Here is an 18,672-nt window from a genome sequence, read left to right on the forward strand (position 1 = left end):
GTAATTAAAAATATTATAAACAATAACTTTTTACCACTTTGGGGGAAAAGATACATTTTTCTAAAATATAAAATTGAAAGATTAAGGCAGGTTATATCTAGCTAGAGAATGGATTATTAAATTGCATAAAGTGCAAAGCAAATTACTCAGAGGGAACAAAAGGGAAGGTAAATATGAAAAAGACAGTAAGAGTCTCAGAGGCAGCCAGTCTATCACGTGGTCAAATAGGACTCCAGACCATGTGATTGTGTTAAACGAGAACGGCCCCCATGGCTCATGTAGTTGGATGCTTGGTCCCCAGTGAGTGGAACTGTTTGGGAAGGACTTGGTCTTTGCAGAGGAGGTGTGTCACTCAGGAGGGCTCTCCCAGTTAGTGCTCTCTCTGCCTCCTTCTTATGAATCAAGATGTGAGCTCTCAGCTGCTCCTGCTCATTGGCCCCTTCATCATGGACTGCATCACTCTGTAACTGAGAGGCCAATCAAACGCTCTCTTATGAGTTGCTTTGGTTGTCACGTTTTGTCTCAGCAATAGGAAAGTAACCAAGAGAGAGGGAGAATGAGGGAAAGGCAACATTTAATAATAAAGGCTGAAGAAATTCCAGAACTGGTGAAGAAACCCACAGATCCAAGCAAGAATCATGTGTACATAAAATGAGATAATAAGACAATTCCGTATCTTCACACAGAGCGATGACATTATATGTCACCAATGATTGTGACTTTTTTATTATTATTTATAGATAAGTGTTTTGTGGGTTTATGTGGTGACTGTCAAAAGAGGGCATCAGATCCTATTGTAGATGGTTTTGAGCCACCATGTGGTTGCCGGGGACTGAACTCAGCACCTCTGTTGGAGCATCTGGTGCTCTTAACCACTGAGCCATCTTGCCAGCCTGATACTGTCCTTTAAAGGCATGGAGAAAGTGGGACGGGAGTGGGGTGATGGGTTGTCTTGGAAGGAGTCACAGGTGCAACAGGAGCAGAGGAAATCAGGAAATAACCACTGACCCCAGAGTTCTATACCCAGTAAGATTATATTCCAAAAAGGGAGCAGAACCAGCATCCTCAGACAAGCAAGGATTCAAAGTCTGTTGCTAGCAGACTCCTCACCCCCACCCATCCACCCAGGAGCCGCACAACAGGCAGAGACACGTCTGTGACTCTCAGTGGAAGCTTCAGAAGCTCGGGATGACTCTGATCAACTGAAGCAAATGTCACCCATGTGAAACAAGCCTTTGCAGGGTCAAAACTAAAAGGCAAAAAGGGACATAGACCACAAACCCAGCCAGCGATCACCAGGGATACGAGGCCTCCTGTATATATATAGGGGAAGTCGAGGCACACTTTCCTATTAACAAGTTGTTTGGAGGTATTATATTCTAGGGTAACAGCGAGCAGGAAAATACAGTGTATATGGTACAAGTGAGTAGAAGATGAAGAGGGGAAATCCAGAAAAATCCAAGAAAAGGGAAGAAAAGTGAACTAATGACAGAGAAAACCCACAAAACAGAAAAGTAGTCAATCTACAGACCAACCAAGAAAACAGCAGAAAGAACGCACAATTAAACAGTACACGTGATGAAATTCCACTTTATGATTGTGTGTGTGTGTGTGTGTGTGTGTGTGTGTGTGTGTGTGTGTGTGTGTGTGTGCAGTGCACACAGGGCCAGAGGGGAATTAGATCCCTGAACTGGAGTTAAAGATTGGCTATGAGCTGCCCGCTGTGGAACTAGAGTCCTCAGAAGAAAAGCAAATGTTCTTAAGCACTGAGCCATCCTTTCAACCCACCACATTCAGATTCAGAACTAAAGCAAACCACTCTTTTTTTTTTTTTTTTTGTTCTGGAGCTGGGGACCAAACCCAGGGCCTTTCGCTTGCTAGGCAAGCGCTCTACCACTGAGCCAAATCCCCAACCCAGCAAACCACTCTTACTTGGGTCCTGACCCTAAAAGTTTGTAGCCATGAGGTTCGGAATATTATTCCATCTAAGACTCGGTTTCCTCATCTGTGAGAGGGTATCCTGAGCACAGTGATGGACGCCTGCAGGATGCCTGCAAGGCACAACTGACCGTCTAGGCCAGCCTGAGCTATGATGATTTACTGACACACCCGTAATGAGCTCATTCTGGGTCTCAGTAATTTTCTGATTTCACTGTTTAAGTTACACCTGCCACTCCTGTCCTGGCTGATCTCAAACTCACAGGTGCAAGGAATCCTCCTGCCTCAGCTGTTCTTGCAGATGTGACTATAGGTACTGTACTGCAGGCCACCAATCAGACATTCATTTGGGATCTTCACTAAAGCACCCCTCAAATGGAACAGGCAGCCCCCTTTGTCGGTTTTCTTAGCACAACCCAGACAGCCTTGGTTGAGAAATACAGCCTCCAGTCCCTCCCCTTCCCTAGCCATTGCTAGGCCATGTCTTTGGGGGCAGCAATGAAGGCATCTCCTTCCCAGGTAAGAAGTGAGTCCTGAATTTGAGGAGACATTTCAGCTCCACTGAGGAGTTCCTCCTAACAACCACCATGAAATATTTCTCTCTGCATCCCAAGTTGAGGCCTGTCTTGGGCTCCAAAGACCTGAATAAACAGAATTCATTCCAATCATTGGATCATGCTTTAAAACATCATCCTCGGAATGTTATCACTCTCCGTGTGTGTGTGTGTGTGTGTGTGTGTGTGTGTGTGTGTATGTGTGTGTGTGTGTGTGTGTGTGTGTGTGTGTGTGTGGTGTGCTGATCCTCTAGCTTGTTTCCCTGGCAACAAGAAAGAGGCAGGAAGGCACCATCACAAAGAATGAACGTTGCTTTTTTACTCTTGTGTCCTAGAAAGGAGCTGTGATAAGGAGCAGTCACGACTCTCCATACTGTACACTATTCACAACAGTCATCCGGCTGATCCTAATCCTGTTGAATATGGGTCAGCAACAGCCCAAGATGAATATCAGTTTAAACAGACTCCCACTGCCAGCAGAGGGCAGGAAACAGTCCTTCCAGGCCAAAGCCAAGTCGTGAATCCCACTGACAAATGGGGCATCCACGCTCAGTCTCCTGTAGCCCTACATGGCCAGGTCACAGGGACAATGGCTGCTTGAGAGGCAATGGTCAGCTCATCTGGACTGGCTATGTAGCTCCTGGGTGTGACAGCGAGAGGCATCTTCTACCACTTGAGATTGCCCTTTTAGCACCTGCCGCATCCTTTGCATTCCTGAGAAGAAGCGAGAAGTTGTCACCACAGGGGCTGCTGGGGTCAGAAGCAGGGGCTCCAGAGGACACGGAAGGGAAGCTGGAGGAGGAGACTGCTCACCCAGGCGGAGCCGGTTCTCCTTGTCCGAGAAGACCACGCGGAACCAGCCGGGTTCTTTGCACTCAAAGGTCTTACCAGAGGACAGCAGCACCTTGTTGTCCAAAAATCGGCGCCAGAGTATCGCCTCCTCCTCAAAGGTGCCTTCGCGCAGGTACTGGGAGGGTGGAAGAAGTTCAGATCGAAGGAGACCCTCCAATGCCTTCATCTACCAGGTGAAGGCTTGGCATTTTTTGGTACCCATGCCTTAAGTTGATTTACCTTTCTCAAGTCAACCCAGATGAAGAAGCCTGCCCCACGACTCACAAAGGGGATCCCCAGGGCCCTGAGCTCCTCTGAGACATAGGTGTGGGCAGCCTTGAGCCGGGCATGGTTTTCTGGCAGGTACACCTGGCTGATCCAGTCTAAAGGAAGGGAAGTAAGAATATACCACCACCACCACCACCACCACCACCACCACCACCACCACCACCACCACCCCACCCCACCCCAAAGCCCACCCCATGCATTGTCACACCATTGGATTCATCTAAATGCTAAACGAAGAAAGGGTGTAGCAGCCAGTACCACAAGAGTGCTTTTTTTTCTCCGATGGCTTACTGAGTCATGGGCTCATGAGCTCAGAAGGGCTGGGAGTTCAGTGTTCAGTATAAAGTGCTTTTGATCCAGGTATGCGCATGGGAGCTCCTGGACCACATTCAGGAGCCCAGAGAATAAAGTCCCTCAGGCCTGGAACCAAGCCAAAGGTGCCTGCGGTTATAAAGTATTACTTAGAACCACACAGACCAAGGTCCTGCTCCCAGCGGGGCCTCTGGCAAGTCAGGGGAAAGGCAGACTCTGCAGCTTCAACCCCTCCCTGATCTTTATCAATTTACTGATCAATTTGGTGGGAGGGAGCTTGGGGCATGAGGGATGGGGGTGCACGGCTGAATGATTTATTACACGGTCGTATATGAAAGCACATCACCACAGTCAGGATCCTGAGTGACCCCAAAGATTATCCTCATGCTAGTTAGACTTATGGCCCCTTCCCATGACTGATGGTATCTATTGAGACAGGTTTGTTCATTCCCAAATGACACCGGAACTAGCCTCATGTGGCCTGAAATGTCTTGCTCGTAGCTTCTCTTATCAGTACAGCGTCTTGGGGGGAAATCCACACTGCCCTGGATTTTATTCCATCCATGTGGAGAGGACACTGGGTGTCAATTCGTCTGTCTGAGGGGGAGGATACTGTCTGCAGATGTGAGTGATTAAGAAAGAAGTAGTTTATTCACGCAAAGGTTCCATGTTTGGAGCTCTGGCTGCGGGGTCCTTTGATAAGTATTGAATTGTTTGTCACTGTGGCTGAAACATCTGGCCACATCAGTAGTGTAGGAGCAAGTGACCTGGCTCGCCGGTAAAGGGCCTGTCACTGTTTCTACAAAACTTTAGGCTATTAGATTGGGTGTTTAGCATCTTGTCCTCCTTCTCCTCATCTGTAAAACCATGGGGGAACTGTATAGAAATTCTCAGGGTCCTAGGAGGGAGTGAGGTAGACAAAGAGAGAGCATCTGAAAGGCTGAGTGAACAACAATTCCATGAGAGCTTCACCATCTAAACCCATGGCAGGAGGCAGGGACAGAGCACAGGACTCAGAGACAGAGAGCTCTCCATCACTGAATTTTCTCAGTAACTCCTGATCTCTTTTGAAAGTGTCCAAAGATAATAATCATAAGTCCAATTTTTTTTTAGGTGTAGTCCCACTAGGTTGCCCAGGCTTTCCTGGATCTCCTGATCATAAAGCATCCTCCTGCTCCAGCCTCCCAAGTAGTTAAGAGTACAGATGCACAGCACTGCACCCAGCCTGTGAGCTTCCGTTAGCCAAGCACCCATTGTATGCCATGGAAGGTTCTAACCAGATTACAGATCATGCTCAGTCTACAAAGCTAGCACTGTTATCAGCCCCATTCTACAGATGATGGACCTGAGGCTCAGAGAGGTGAAGCAAGCAACTGAGTACAGTCTGGACCCAGAAATGACACTCTCAGACATCACCCAATTTCCCCCACAGGAGAGGCACTCATGAGCCCCAGCAAGTCCTATGTGCATGCCAACCCCAGTCCTCTTCCTTTCAAGCCCCTAGTCCCAGACAGTCACCATGGTCCCGGAGCAGCTGTGCCATCTGGTGTTGGACCAGACCACTGAGGCCATGATAGCGGCAGAGGGAGGCCACGGCAGTAGCCACGTGCTGGTTTTCTGTGTACAGGACACCGAAGCGAAGCCCAGACATCCCAAAGTCCTACAAGAAGACACATGCTAGGCCATGGCTGACCCTCACAGAAGAAACCGATTCTATTCCCACCACCCCAGGCTAGCCAGGAGCTCACCTTGCTGGTGGCCCACATCACATGTGTTCTCTGGGGGTCGGGCAGCCTACAGAGAAGAAAGCATGGAGACGTAAGCAACCCAGACCCAGCAGATCGCAGATCTGTGGATGGATGAGTAGATGGATGGATGAAACTGGGTCTCGTGTCTTTGAACCACCGATTCTCATGCTTCTCTCAGAATGGGCCAGCAGATGGCCTGCTGCCTGTGTCTGTAAATAACATTATATGAGAATACAACCAAGCTCACTGGATCTGTGTCTATGGTAGAGCTATGGGGGGAAACCATTAGACCTGACATCTGAGCTGGAATTTAGCTCAAGCACCATTTCCTCAAAAGGTTTCCCTAACCAACCCCAGGAGTCCAGGCCAAGCAGGTGCCTCAGACAGACCTTCCCACAGCTCCTTGCTACCTCTGTTTCAGCATTCTTGCCACTATCATTGAAATTGCTAGCTATGTCTTTAGCTTCTGAGACCTTTGCCTATCTAGAAATATAGATAAGAGGATGGATGGGTGGGTGGGCAGATGAATGGGTGGATGAAGGGATAGATGGACAAAGGAGGTGAGGGGACAGATGAATGGATGAGTAGATGGACGGACAGACAGAAAGACTGATGGGTGGATAAAAATGAGGCTACTCTAAATACAAAGCAAACAGCCAGAGTCCAGTTTCCCATATACCAAATATGCCTTCAAAGGATGCCAAGCCCTGGCTCCCCTAGAGTTATTGGGAATGACATAGAATAATCTGAAGACCTGGTCTACCTAATTGCCCCTAGCCTGAGGACCAGTGAGATCAGACAGATATTAATAGAACTACCTTGGGGCAGCAGGCCAGGCAGGCCGTGTGGATTGACCTAGATAGAAGCTGGAGAAACTAAGACAGTCCAGGGACTGGTAGGACCAGCTACAGTGGGAGTCTCACCTTTCCAGGCTGAGGACACTGCGGTACCCAAGAGACTCTTCAAAAACAGACAGCATGTAAACCTCATCCATGATCACATGCAGCTTGTGCCTGGAGTGGGTAGGTAGTAGGAAGGAGAGAGCCAAAGCTGTCACTCACTGTTGAATAGCAGTATATCAGAAACCCAGAGGACCACAGTGTAGCCCAGGGCTACCAAACCGTTTGCCCAGGAATAACCACGTTGGTCTATATTTTTACAAAGGGGGACTGCACATATAAAGCAGTGGATTCTGGAGCTTTTGAAGCACTGCAAGACAGAGGAGGCACCCTTGGGGTCCTCCATGATGGGCTGGAGACAAACTCATACTCATGTCTGTTCCCACTCCTGATTGGACCACTCTGAGGCTCTGTCAAGCAGGGATGACAAGTGTTCATTTTTTATGGGGCTGCCGTGAGGAGAACCACAGATACAACACAGAAAGTGTTCAGCTGGGAAGATCAGCTGGTCGGTAAAGCGCTGCAAACACGAAGGCCCAAGTTTGATGCCCAGGGCCCTGGGGTTCACTGGTCAGATAGCTTCCCATACTTGACAAGCTCGAGACCAGTGAAATCCTTTCCCAAAAGCAAAGCATCTGAGGAATGACTGCTATCTTCCACATTTACACACACGTGAACACAGATAAACATATAAATACATAAATGCATAAATAATCAAGTGTTCAGCATGGTGCCTGGCCCTAGAGCATTACAGATGGTGTTTAAGAAACATAGGGAAACACCACGGCAGGTAGTTGCCCACAGAGGTCTAAGGCCACATCAGAACTCTCTCTTCCCACTTTGTGGGGCAGGTAGAACTCACCTCATGGCAAATCCCAGGAAGTCCTGCAGCTCTTCAGGGGAGTAGATATCACCCAGAGGGTTTTGGGGGTTGATGAGGATGAGGCCTTTGACCTTGACGCCCTGAAACCGTCCAGGGGGGAATGTCAGTACATGCCCCACCCCCAACTCCAGAGCCTTACAGTCTCACTGGATGAAGCTGGTAGCTGCCCAGGGAAGCACGGCAGGAACACGATCCTGACCCAACGAGAAGCAGATGAGTAGGATGAGAATTACATCTGCCGTGCAGTCCCTACTATGGAAAGAAAGCAGGCAGGGAGCAGGGAAACATGTCAGCTGCTGGCACAGAGGCTGCTTGTGTCAGAGGAATTGTAAGTGGGAGGTGAGAACTTTCACGGTTCCTGCACTGAGCACTTGACAGCTTGAATGGCAACAGTAAATGCAGGGAAGTGCACAGATGCTGAACATGGGCAGAAAGCAAGTGCAGGAACTCAGGTCTCTGCCTTTCTAAGAAGCCCCTCAAAAGGAGCAGGATCACCCCTCAATTTGCCAGAAAGACTCACTAAACTATAGACTCCCGTGACCCACATTTGACCCCGAAGCAGAAACAAAAGCACTAGAGTACGAGGAGTGTCCTTTTTAATTAGCATACTGTAGTAGTTTGAATTAGAATCTGCCCCCTTTCCCCCACACACACACAAAGGTTCACGTTTGAATACTTGGTCTTTAGTGGAACTGTTTGGGAAGGATGAGGGAGGTGTGGCCTTGTTGGAGGTAGTGTGTTACTGCAGACCAGAATAAAAAGCACTTCTCCAGTGCCATGCCTCTCTCCTTCCTGCTTTATTTACCCTGGTCATGGTATCTCTTCACAGCAATAGAACAGTAACTAAGGCACATACACTCATTGAAAACAATAACGGGCTTCCCTTTTGACATTTTCGTGCATATATAAAACGAATTATGATCCTATCCCACCATCATCTGCTATCCTTTTTTTTGGGGGGGGGATTCCTGATGAACTTCCCTGGTCCTCTATATACCGTGGTTTCAAAGTCTTTTTCTAATGAAAAAGCCCTCCATAGATACAGGATTCTGTCTGACTGCATTCCCAGGATGGCTCCATAATCCACCCCCCAGATGTCCCTATCAATGTAACAAGCCCAGGAGATGAAAGGTCTAGCCCCTGCTGAAATCCACCCACTCCCAGCCCTGGATTTGACTGAATCTCCAACCTCAGAGTTAACTCCTTGCAGGGCCATCTCCAGCTTCTCTACGGTGAGCTGGAAGGGACGTGTATTCAGTCCAGTTACCTGGGAAAAGACCCACCAAAGTCAGAAGCCAAATTCAGTGACATGGCCCCAATCCCAAACTTGAACTCTTGGGACTCTCTTTCCCTATCGTCCCCAGCCTCTTGGGTACAGCCTCTGAAAAACAGGAAGGGCTGCTTCCCCTTCCTGCCTTCCACCCCATCTTATCTCTTAGATTTCTGGCAGAGGCAGCAAGGCTTCTCTGACTGGCTCTCAGGACTCCCAAGGCCTAAGCTTGCCCCTTTCCACCCTCTCATTTATGAAGCTAGTCCTTGGCTTCTCCATGGATACAGGATCTTAGAATCTGTGGCTTGGAGCTTCCAAGAAACCCAGGCAGAGACATCCATGTGACAACAGAAGGCTCCACTCCTGTTTTATAGCAGCTCCAAACCCCCAACACAGGCTCCTTCCCATCCACCCACAGCCTCAGAACCAGGAAAACGCAGGTGCAAGAACTGGGCTGCAGGCATCTTACCTTGCTGTCCAGGTAGACATAGGCTAGTCGGATGTTGCCATAGAGATAGATGTGCTGGGTGATGGCTCCGTAGTAAGGGGTGGGGATCAAGAGGACTTCTAGGAGCAGGAGTAAAGCCCATTAGCCTCTGACCTGGATACTTCAGACCCTGTCATGTGTGCCACTGTCCTTCCTAGCCTCCACCATCTCTAGGAAACATTTGGGGCAAATCCTTGCTCTCAACTCCCAAAACCTTAAAGCTTGGATCCCCCAAGATCAGGGGGATGCTCCTTCACTTATAATGAGTTCACATCCAGATTAATCCACTATAAGGTAAAAATATATAGAAATGTACTTGGCCCGCCTAATCTCCTGAATATCCTAGCAACCTATAACAGGGCAGAGTATTGGTGTTGACTCAAAATCTCATGACTGCCTGCAGGTAGAGTCAGGGAGCTCATTGCCCCTGCACAGCATTGTGAGAAAATACCCCATCACACGGCACTAGACAGAACCTGCCATAGTTCAAACTTCCTAAGACCAGGGATGTAGCCTAGTAGGTAGAGGGCTTGCCTTGCATACACGAAGCCCTGGGCTCCACCCCCAGCACCTCACCCAGACAACTGTGGTCACAGCCCAGCACATCCTCCCTGGACAAAAGCTGAGGGAGTAGGACATGGAGTCCACTTACCTCCTGGCTCGCACAGCACTGTGGCCAGAGCAGAAAAGAGAGAGGCACAGCCATTCAGAACAACCACCTGGGAATGATGGGAGACAAGAATGCCTCTGTCAGGTGACAGAGAAGAAAGGCCATGGAAAGTGCCCTGGAGGTCCATCCTGACAGAGGTCTCCATTGGCTCCCAGCCAAGCTGATTTCAGGGTACCTTGCTCTTGATCAAGTGAACGAGAGATGGAACTGAGGATCTCTCCCAAAGGTGGGAAAGTCAAGAGGACCATAGTACAATGGGGTTGGGAGGCAAACTAAGTGAGAGGCAGACCCAAAGCGCCCTCCCTGACAACCTCCACTCCTAGGGAAGGCGTAACTCACATTTTCTGGTTTGAGGGGTGCCGGGCTCTTACAATAGAAAGACAAGAACCTTGCCACTTCTTCCCGGAGGCTAGAAGAACAGACCAACAAAATATGACACTTGTCAGAGCATATTCAGCCTAGTATACTCCAGAGCCCCTCTGGGAACCTGCAGGTGGCTGGCGGCCACTGCCCCATCCTCCCTTCCCAAGGTGGCAGACATTTATCTCCATTCCAGCATACCCTCCCTCATCCAGCCACAAAGCATTCTGGGTCTAGGACACCCAACCCCACCTAATCAGGAGACTCCAGGGGAAGAAACAAACACCACATACATCTAGCTGATAATGATAACAGTAAACACTATTATAACAGGAACTGTTAACCATGGCTCTTGCTGAGCTCCAACATCACACAAACGTTATTCAGAGACTGTTTCGTGGTGGCTGTCATTACTATCATTCCCATTTTACAAATAAAGAAACTGAGAGAATTTGAAGGAATTGTTTCCCTTGCTAGTAAGTGGCAGAGTCCTTACTCATGCCCAGTAGCCTGCCCCAGAGCTCACCATCTGGACCATGGATCCCTTAGAACAGTGCCTGACCCTCAGTAAATTATCAGTGCACAGCATAGTCAGGACCATCCCCTGGTCCATCAAACCATTGAGAGTGGGCCCCAGTCAGCCCCCTTGTCATCTCTAAAGCTTCTGGAAAACCAAGGACAGTCTCCTCACTTGCCACAGACTTAGGGTCATGGGAACCAAGCTGGGAGCTCTGGGGATGGAGTTGAGGCTGACAGGCCAGCCCATGGTCACCAGGTCTCCATAACTATGTTCTCAGCCTATGGCCAGCTTCTCCACTCAGTCTCTCCTGATGTTGTAGACAGAACAACACTTTGTTGAGGTGCTCCCCTGTTGAGGTACGTTACAGGGTGAAGAGCACACCACTGGCCAGTTGACCCTTCTTCCTGTTACACCAACCAGAAATGTGTCTCAGCTCTACTCTACCTCCCTGGGGGCCAACACGTCCCATGTCGGGACCCACTGGCTTGGGGTGACTACTTACAACAGATGCCCTCTCCAGTCAGGGTACTGCAGCAGAGATGGTTCCACATGAAGCATGTCGTTCTGTGTCAGCTGGGGACACACAGGAGAAAGAGCAAGGTTGACGGCCAACACTGTCACCTACATCCACACAGCACCTTGGCCTTTACCATCTAGGGTTTCTCCTGCTTCTCAGAGAAACTGTGCAAAGAGTACAAGGCAACATCCCCAGGCCCATTTCACAGATAAGCAAGGCAAGGCTCACAAAGTGAAGGCAGGGCCCCCGAGCTAGCAAGCGGCAGCACTGAAATGATATCCAGAACTTTTGGCTCTAGCTCTCTATACAACAAAAATGAGAGGGGTGGGTGCAGAAGTAGTGGTGGGAAGTCGTGACGCTCAGCCTTCCCAGAGGTCGGAGGAGGTTCCAGGGTTGTCCTTGGATCCAACTATAGTGGGGACTCAAGGCACTGTCTTCTGCAGGCTCAACTCAATCTCACCCTTTGCATACAGTGGTCCATCCCTTGTAGACCATCCATTGCATAACCAGGTACTGAATTAGTGGCAGTAAAGCATCATGGCTACAAAGTCAAAGACAGACAATAACATAGGGTCCTCGGACAGGGGCCCAGAAGAATTGGAATCATGTACTTCTCCATGCCTGGGCCCAGCCATTCCCCTCCCTTCTGTCACTCCTTAGAGCTGGTCCCACATGGAAGCCACTGGTATTCTGTAGCAACTGAGCATTTACTAGGTGGCTAATCTGAACTGTAAAGACTTCCTAAAAACAAGTTTTAATAAATATCAATAATTGTACATTCGTTACCAGCTACAATGATCATATTTTGGATCTATTAGGTAAATGAAATATTACTGGAACTAATTTTGAGTTTTGGAGAGTTGGGACATCTGATGAAATTTTAAGAAATCTGATGAAATATTAAGGAATTTTGCAAGCTGGATTAGAAGCAGCCATAGAAGCCAAGCCTGGCAGTGCACCCAGTTACACTGGAGGCTGAAATAGGAGGCCTTGCAAATCTAAGACCTGCCCAGACTGTGGAATAAGTTCAAGGTCAGCCTCTGCGACTTAGACCTTGTCACAAAATAACAAGTGAAGAAGGCAGAGAGTGAGGTTTGACTTGCCTGGACTGTGTAAATGCTAGATTCAATCTCCAGTGAACAAAAATAAAACTAAAGACCAGGGATGGATATAGTTCTATTGGTAGACTGGGTGGGGAGGTGAGGGAGGGGGAGGGAAGGGAGGAGAGAGGAGAGTTGTTCCCAAAGCAGATCTGGAATCCATGTCCCCAGCTCTTAAGTCAGGGCCACTGAGGTGTGCAGCAAGCTTCAGTGGCAAAGGATTCAGAACCCCCTGGAACTGGTGATGCCAGTCCCTGAGCTCGCTCACCTGGAGCTGGTTATGCCAGCCCCTGAGCTCGCTCACCTGGAGCTGGTGATGCCAGCCCCTGAGCTCACTTACTTGGAACTGGTGATGCCAGCCCCTGAGCTCGCTCACCTGGAGCTGGTTATGCCAGCCCCTGAGCTCGCTCACCTGGAGCTGGTGATGCCAGCCCCTGTACTCACCCGCCAGGACAGAAGGTCAAAGCAGAGTTTGTTCTCACTGGTGCCCAAGTTAATGATGCCCTGCAGACAAAGGGTAGAGACAGGGTGAGCATGACAAAAACACTACCAGCAAGGACCCAGAGGAACCCACAGCCGGCAGAGTGGGTACCACCCACCCTCTCACCATCCCTTCTTGTCTTTGCTCAAGCTGGGCACTCACTAGGTTTCAAACTCCCATCCCCCATTTCCAACATTGTCCAAACACTATCTCTAGCGAGAAGCCTCCCCAGTGCCCTACCTTCCGGGCCCTTCGCTTCTTGGAGTCCCACATCTCTTTCCAGCCTGCCCTTAGAGAAAACCACTCAATGTCTGTCCCATGCCCCAGGGATCAGGGTACTGCTCCCTGCTAAAAGCTAGCTCCCTAAAGGCAGATTTATGCCCAAGACACCACAGTGTCTCTCCAAAAACGTCATAAATCACACTCAGCTAAGAATAAAACAAGAGTGAGGGTTCAGTGGACAGCCCCCATGCAAGTGTAAATGGTTCCCTAGGGAACCCAGCTAACAGGACGCAACATCTGGCTGCCTCTCCATAGGTGTTAATCCTAATGGAGGGCACTGACTCCTGACCCCTGCCTTCTGTGAACAGTGAAGGAAGCAGGAAAGAAATAAAAAAATAAAATAAAATAAAAAATAAATAAATAAAAACATTAAACTTGAATGAGCTGGGAGCTAGACAAATGTGTGAGAGGCAAGCACTGTTTCCACCACAGGCAGACAAGTCCAAGTCCTCACAGCGTACTCAGCCAGCCACTCGTCATGCCCCATGGCTGAGACCCTAGAATAAGCCACCAGGATTGCTGTCCAGATCACTGCCACAGCCCCCACCTCCTCTCCACTTCCTCGCCTGTCATCAGGTGGACTCCATGTGGAGACCCTACGGTCTAAATTGTCTTACTGACATACACACTGCATCATACACACTGCTCCTCTCCTGAGCATTTCATACCCTTCCCCCCCCCCAAAAAAAACCCAAAGCCTTTCTGAACTCATCTCCCCCACTCTGGCTTTACTGCAGCCTGCTTGGTCCCTTTGCTGTCTGCTGATCTGATCCAGCCTGGGGCCTTTGTTCTCGCAGCGGCAGGGCTCCTGGTGGGCTGTAGCCTCTACCATGGCACCCTGCACAGAGACTGAATCTGCCAGCTGTGTCTGATGGAAAGAACATGCAGAACTGATGGGATGTCACTTCTAAGGTTAGGTCATAAACGCATGTGGCTTCTGTCTTGGGTACTCAGAGTCCCCTATTCTGTCTTAGATCATCTGCCCTGGAGGGAGCCAGCTGTTGTATCCGAGGCCACCCTGGGGAAAGGTCCATGTCGACAGCAACAGATGTCCACCAAGAGCCACATAGGTGAACGTGGAGATCTTCCCTGTTCATGTCCCACCCAGGCAAGCTTTCAGGTGCGATTACAACATCAACTGCAGGGTACCGTGACGGAAACCCCTGACCCTAAGACACTCACCAGGAGTACTGAGCCCCAGCAATTAGGAAATGTTTGTTACTTAAGCTGCTGAGATTTGGGGTGACTTGTTACAGCAATGGATAACTAACACACTCTCTTGCTTTTTCCCCAAGTGTTTGTTCTAATGTCACCTGAGTAAAGTTGCCTTCTGACACCCTACGTCAAATAACAATATTTTCCAGCCCACCATCTTCCTCTGCCCCCTTACCCTATCTCCATCTTTTCTGCAGTACCTATCAGTAAATGTTATATTATATTTGTCCTGCCTATCTCAACTGAAATTAAATACACAGGGCGGGATTTAAGTTTTGATCACAGCTATGATACCAGTGCCTAGAACAGTCGCTGATACCTGATGGATGGATGCCCAATAGATCAAAACCATTAATAAGGGTTTATTGTGCAGCTCTTTGACCTGCTACACTATTATGTATAATAGAGAATGACAATCAAGGCAGATGATATGAATAATAACAGCAGTTACTATTCATCAAGTATACTACATGACAAGGACTGTTAATTTCACATCCCTGGTCCCACTTAATGTTGACTCTTACAGAGCAGACATTACCAGCCCATCTCAGAGACAAACTGTACATAGAGCAGACATTAACAGCCATTTTGGAGCCAGAGGACCATAACTCCAACCCGGCAAGCTAGGTGCTGACTGCCCTGCAGTTAGTTTGTTCTTGGGTCCCCGTGGGGAGAGGTCTTTACTCACACTGGGGTTCTTGTCCTCATCATACTCATCCATGTGGTAGGTCCTATAGCCCTCCTCAGCCGAGTCCCAGAACCATTTGATGATTCTTCCTCTAGAGGACAGGCAGAAGCTGTCAGAGGAGAATGTGGCCGTGGGGTCACCCACTCCATAGAGTTTGGGCTGTTTCTGGTCTGGTTTTCTGAGGCATTCTCCTTGCAGATCATCACCATAGCCACTTTCCATGTCCTGAGTGGAGGTTGAGCCTGTGCAGGTAGTAGGTACCGTGGAGTCCTTCTGAGGAAGACAGAATATCTGCCAAAACACAAATGCACAGACCTGCTGAAGGGTTTGTGTGTGTGTGTGTGTGTGTGTGTGTGTGTGTGTGTGTGTCTGTCTGTCTGTCTGTCTGTCTGTCTGTGTATAGGCTCAAGAACATCCTCCTCTGGTGGTGTTCTGGGAGCTGTCCACATTGGTTTTTGAGAGGGTCTCTCACTAGGCCCTAATGTTTGCAGATTAGGTTAGACTTGCTAGCCAGTAAGGCCCAAAACCTGCCTGTCTCCATCTCCCCAGCTCTGAAATCATGAGGAGAACACATCCAGCTGTTTTTATTTGGGTTCTGGGGGATAAAACTCAGGTCCTCATGACTGCCAGGCAAGAAAAGCATTTGACTGACCAAACACTTTACTGCCTAGGCTGGTTTGCCCCTCCCCTTTTTTTCCCTCTCTCTCTCTTTCTTTCTTGGTTTTTCCTTTTTTTCCCTCCTGAGACTGCCCAATGCTGGCCTTGAACTCTTGGGCTCAAGTGCCTCCCTAGTAGCTGGAACTATGACATCTCCCTCTTCTTGCAAGCTGTGTATCCCTTGTGTCCTTATCTGGTTAAACACTTCAGCAAACACAATCTGTTGAGGACCTATGAGCACCACACCATGCTTGCTCCATATAAACAAAGCTAATCTCCTGTAGCTTTAGCTCGCTCAATTTCTACATTTGTTTCTCATCCTGCAGCCTCCTGGTCACCAACAATCTTTCCCCATCCTTGCTCACCTCAATCTCAAAACACCCGGCTATTTCCTAAAGAGATCACTCCTGTGGTTCTGGACCTCTTGTGTGATGGATGGTCAGGATGTGTGTGTGTGTGTGTGTGTGTGTGTGTGTGTGTGTGTGTGTGTGTGTGTGTGTGTGGGATCAAAGTGCAGGATGGTCAGGGTGTGTGTGTGTGTGTGTGTGTGTGTGTGTGTGTGTGTGTGTGTGTGTGTGTGTGAAGGGGGTAGGGATCCTAAGTGCAGGCACTCCAGGATCCCGTCTCTACTCACAAAAGAGACAAAAAGGGCCCCAGAGGAGGGACTCCTGTCCTCCTCCTGCTCTGTAGGAGCTTCCTAAGCATCCCTTTTCAAGCCACACCTACGCTCTGGTGGGACCAATAATCACTTCAAAGAGCAACAGTGAGGCTCAGAGGGGGATAAAGCACTCATAACCAAAACCCAAATCCTGGCTGGTGGTCAAAAGTCTGAAATATGAGTCATTCTATCACAAATACTCTCTGATTTCCTTGTCTTAAGGTCCAAGTCTTACTTGGTAGATGGCTGATGGGGGGCGGGAGGAGCACAGAAAATCACTCCCCCCACCTCCCCAGCCCCACACCCACCGTGGCCCGCAGTTTACTTTTGCTGCAAATCCCGGGTCCTCCCCAAGGTGGCGGTACTTTGGCAGAGCACACGCCTGCTCCACAGACAGCCTCGATCCGAGGAAAAACACGACCGAGTAGGCAACGTGGCATAGACCAGAGCTCACACAGAACCCGGCAGGAGCCTAAGGCACTGCAGTCAATCCGGTCTACCCCAAATCTCACCAGCCCAAAACTGGCAACCAAGACAGAATGGTCTGCAGGGCCCGCCCGGGTTTTCCGGAACCACAGAGACTGTAGTGTAACTGCACTCAGGATTTCCAGACCTAAGGGCAGGAAGCGATTAAGAGAACCGGGCTGTGAACCTGGCCTTTGGTGTACAGTGGCGAATAGCAGCACCTACTTTGGACCTTGGGTTTTCACGCGCGGTATTCTTGGGGCTGTACTTCCGGGACACTGGAGTAGCCCGCCCCCTAGCGACCTGGCGGGGACACAGGGAAGGAGTCGGTACTCTGCCTCTTGGTCCCAGAGGAGGAAGCTCTGGGTCTTCAACACTTCCCTGCCTGCCAGAAACTGTAGACAGAATTCAGAAAGTGGAAAGAAACAGAGAGATGGAGGATCTTGGTGAAGACAAGAATACTCCCACCCCTATCTCTTCTCTCATTGGCTGAGCTTAGATCCCTCTTGCATTTCGGACACCCTTGGTCAGAGCCTTTTGAAGATTGGAAGTTTCTTCCCCAGTTAAGATAGGCGTCCTCTGGAAATACCATTTCTCCTGAACATCATCTGCTCATGAGATCTCCCCGCCATCCATCTGTAAGAGCTACTCACAAACCCCAGAAATTCTGAGTTGGAGGGGAAAAAAGATTTACAAAAGAAAAACAGAAATGTATAGACCTGTATGTATACATTCATATGACCATGGGGACATTGAATTCCAGTCTATACTAAATAGATTTTTAGAAATGTGAGGGAGACAAAGGAAAAAGTTCAGTCCTGGGTACCAGAAAACCAAAGCAAACAGGCAACAAGAACTTTGAAGTACTTTTTACTGTGTGCCTTCCGAGGAATGCTAAATTGAGTGCAAATACCAAGTCGAATAACTCCACTTTTTATAGTTATGCAAGGAAGCAACCGCCTGTCGAACACAAACTGTGAGGCCGAGACTGATAAATAATGTATGTATGCAAATATAATACTGTCACCTACAAGCTTCTCAGACTAGATCAGGAGCATGATCTAGGTAGTTCAACAATGGCTACACTCACACAGGAGACGCTGAGGACGAGTGACTGCTAAGTTGACAAGATAGCATGCCTCAGTAGTTCCAGTCTGTCTCTGAAGGTGTGTTGGTTTGGATGAGAACGGCCCCCCATAGGCTTATGGTTTTGAATATTTTGTCCCCAGTTGGTGAACTGCTTAAGGATTAGAAAGTGTGCCTTTGTGGGCAAATGTGTATCACTGGGGATGGCCTTTGAGGTTTCAAAAGCCAAGCTCAGTCTCTTTCTCTGTCTTCTGCCTGAGAATCATCTTAGCTACTGCCCCAGCACCAAGCCTGCCTGCGGCCACACTCCCCACCATGATGGTAGTGAACTAACTCACTGAACCTGTAAGCAAGCCCCCCAGTAAATGCTTCTTTTTATGTTTCCTTGGCCATACTCTTTCATCACAGAAGAGAACAGTAAGACAGAAGTAATCATCTTCCAATACTCTGGTTTCTCCCATCGTCAGGATTCACAGGAATCAAGAAGTTGAAATGGGAATGGTTCCACTCACTATCACCCTAGTGACCCATTAGGAAAACTGTTGTTGTCTCCTGTCTTTGGGAAACCCAGAGTTCTCCTGACCTAAAAGTTTTGGTTTCAGATAGGGGAGCGCTGCTGCCTGGAGACACAACAAACACTGTGTTGAACTGGAAGCTAGGGCTTCCCCATGGCCACTTTGACTGTCTGGGGCTCTTACGTCAACAGGCTAAGAAAGGAATAACAGTGTTAGGCGGGGTGATTGATCCAGATTGCTTCTCTACA

At 48.9% G+C, this 18,672-nt stretch overlaps 1 protein-coding gene across 1 annotated transcript; it reads right to left on the reverse strand.

The window, feature by feature from the left end:
• Positions 1 to 2,789: 2,789 nt before the first annotated feature.
• Positions 2,790 to 17,021, reverse strand: Accs (1-aminocyclopropane-1-carboxylate synthase homolog (inactive)). The gene is made up of 15 exons (XM_032903765.1): positions 16,871 to 17,021; positions 15,044 to 15,334; positions 12,822 to 12,881; positions 11,263 to 11,333; positions 10,220 to 10,289; positions 9,863 to 9,929; positions 9,193 to 9,290; positions 8,643 to 8,720; positions 7,433 to 7,533; positions 6,595 to 6,684; positions 5,672 to 5,717; positions 5,442 to 5,583; positions 3,564 to 3,706; positions 3,306 to 3,459; positions 2,790 to 3,206 (listed from the first exon to the last, which is right to left on the reverse strand). The coding sequence occupies exons 2-15, from the start codon at positions 15,263 to 15,265 to the stop codon at positions 3,109 to 3,111; spliced, it is 1,440 nt and encodes a 479-aa protein (XP_032759656.1). The 5' UTR covers positions 15,266 to 15,334; positions 16,871 to 17,021; the 3' UTR covers positions 2,790 to 3,108.
• Positions 17,022 to 18,672: the final 1,651 nt, after the last annotated feature.

Source organism: Rattus rattus, chromosome 5, assembly GCF_011064425.1.
Source record: "Rattus rattus isolate New Zealand chromosome 5, Rrattus_CSIRO_v1, whole genome shotgun sequence".
Lineage (NCBI taxonomy): Eukaryota > Metazoa > Chordata > Mammalia > Rodentia > Muridae > Rattus > Rattus rattus.